The following is a 2,622-nucleotide window of genomic DNA, read 5'->3' as shown; positions in this document are numbered from 1 at the left end:
CCGTTCTTGTCAGGTGTGTATTTATAATTCTCTCTCTCTCTCTCTCTCTCTCTCTCTCTCTCTGTGTTTATAGCGGAAATATTACGTCTTCCATATTACAAATAGCATAAGTTCGACTTCCAAATTTCTATCGCAATGGAACATGACAATGACGACGAGTTGTTCCTTCTTGTATTATGTAATAAAAAAGGAATCGTCAGTCATCAAACCTACTGAATTTGAAATTGCATTTAAGCTTGATTGTTATCCTGTTAAGGATTGAATATGTTTAAATCCGGTTGTTATCTTTCAGTGAGTATTATGAATTGAATTTCAAAAGTTTTAGGCATAGTCCAAAATCTAATGAAGTACGTGACAAAACAAAGGCAGTGTAACTTTATATTTCATCCCATTTAGCTCCATACACATTCTCACTGCTAAGTAACTACTAAGATCCATGTAGAATTTTTTTTTAAAGCATCGCTGGTGTGCTTATTGAAAATATCCAATCTATCCAAGTATATAAGTTATTTGCGATGCTTTTATTTTAATTTCCTAATATTGAATCCAGAAAAAATGAATTGCCCATATATATAGAATCGATACCTTTGATTAAAGCGGGGCCAAGCGCTGTGTAGGTTTAGTAAATGCTGAACTAGTCGTCTATACTGTGATACATGTGGTTGACTTTAATGATAGAAATACCCCTGAAGTCAACCGTATGGCATCGTAAGCACAAAATAGGCACATATTCCGTGCATTTTTAAACCATGTTTTGACAGCTTAAATCAGTCAAGTACAGTTTCTCTTCCAATTGCAATCTCTATTTGCGGAATGCCATAATGGCATTTGTGGCAATTTTTCTTTGATGAAAGAAATTAGCGTTAAAATGCAATATCGATATAAAGGTGAAATGTTTCAGAATTAGTTTTTTCTCTGTAAATTATTCAATAAAATATTTATTTTATATGTTCAATAAATATAATATTTAAGAGATGAATTAACTCATTGCATCATCGACTCTTACTTTGATGACCAGTTTATCTTCCGTCACCATTCCACACAGATCAGTGTGAGTAATGGATTTCAGAAATCCATAACCAATATTTCTTAATGTGTACGGATTCTGGAAGCTAACATAATCTTGATTGGTGTTGAAACTGTAAATTCCCTGATACTCAGACTTCTCTGGATCATAGATATGCAATGAAACACGTGCTCTAAATGGCCAATCCAGATGTTCATCGTTTAGTCCCTTGAGGATTACGACAAACATCATAATGTAAGGCTCACCCTCTGTTTCATCGCCATTTAAGCGGACCTTCACCAGCAGCTGAACACCATTAGTAGTGAGGAATAGTTCGCTGTACAAGGCTGTGAAGTCTGTAATTGCCCTTCGCATCTCTTTCGCGAAACTACGAATTTCCATCATTCTACAGTCTCGCAGTTCTTGAATTTGAAATTCAGGCAAATGCTTTTGATAAGAAGCAGTTCACAATCTAGCGATTCTTTCATAGACAAAATTCTAGTATTTCTAAACAGAAGCTTTCCACTGTTTCCCTTTCAGCGCTCTCTCGATATTTTCTTTGTTGATGATCAATTTGTTCATCTTTGATTTCAAAGTCATATATCATTGCTTGAAAGTGTTTCAACATATGTTGATTGTCATTGTCATATTTTCTCGGCGTTAGTTTCAATTCTTTCGTCAAAATTATCACCATTTTGTGGGTCCCTTCACCAGACTGTAAATCGATCGGTATTGGTGTCAAAATAACCAGACGTTCAAGATGATTCTGCATTGCATTCAATACGTGTTCTACATGCTCATCCATTATTCCGAATAAATTACACCCCACACGTTCAAGTAGGCATTTCAGATTATTGGGCTGTGATAATGCCTGTATCCCTATTCTGTCACCAAACTGAGGTATAGTGTATCTAAATGGGCAACAGACTGAGTTCATTCATATTTTGAAATGGCATCTCAATCTAGCATTCCCGTGATTTGTACGTAATGAAACAAGTCTCCAGCCACCATTTTTATGCACTGCAAACTGTTTCCATTTATCTGTGGGCATCTTTATGAAAAAGAAAAGGACTGAACTGTAAAAACAATATAGAAAGTGGATAATTCAATTGCGGATTTAGTTTCACAATGAATTCTCTGTCAAGAAACAGAATATGAGCCACCCCCCACCACCCCTACCCCCCCCCCGAAAAAAAAACAACCAACAAAAAAATAATTAAAAAAAAAATGGGTCATTAGCTCAATGATATAAACGCAGTGGGATGACCCAAAGGTTGGTGTGCTTCAGGGAAGAGAGGATTTATATATGGCATTGTTGTATTCCATGTATTGTGTAAGTTTGATGAAGAACTATTTCTAAGTATATTATGAAGAAAAACCGCATTCCAAATACGTATCATACTCCTTGAATACATAGCCCATGCGCAAGAACATAAAGTAATAAAAGGAGTGGTACAAAGTCACAGTTGGTCATATAATGATGCTTTTTTCCCAGCATGCATCTAATAGCGTATGGCTTTATTGTTGCGATGGAAAAAAAATCCATAGAAAATGCCATATTTCTTTATCCGCTTAGCCTCAGACATGGACATAACCCAGGAGTAACAGTGGTGTAT

The 2,622-nt window shown here is 35.7% G+C and overlaps 1 protein-coding gene across 1 annotated transcript; it reads right to left on the bottom strand.

Annotated features, from left to right (window-relative positions):
* Positions 1 to 979: 979 nt before the first annotated feature.
* Positions 980 to 1,381, bottom strand: LOC149805651 (TNF receptor-associated factor 5-like). The gene has a single exon (XM_089934540.1). The coding sequence runs from the start codon at positions 1,379 to 1,381 to the stop codon at positions 980 to 982; it is 402 nt and encodes a 133-aa protein (XP_089790666.1).
* Positions 1,382 to 2,622: the final 1,241 nt, after the last annotated feature.

This window comes from Sinohyriopsis cumingii, chromosome 2, assembly GCF_028554795.1.
Source record: "Sinohyriopsis cumingii isolate HCF-2022 chromosome 2, ASM2855479v2, whole genome shotgun sequence".
Classification (NCBI taxonomy): Eukaryota; Metazoa; Mollusca; class Bivalvia; order Unionida; family Unionidae; genus Sinohyriopsis; species Sinohyriopsis cumingii.
The sequence above is the reverse complement of the archived record's forward strand: the minus strand, read 5'-3'. Positions and strand labels throughout refer to the sequence as shown.

Bases quoted from the DNA above. Each gene is read 5' to 3' on its own strand.
- LOC149805651 (XM_089934540.1), bottom strand. From the start codon at position 1,381: ATGCGAAGGGCAATTACAGACTTCACAGCCTTGTACAGCGAACTATTC.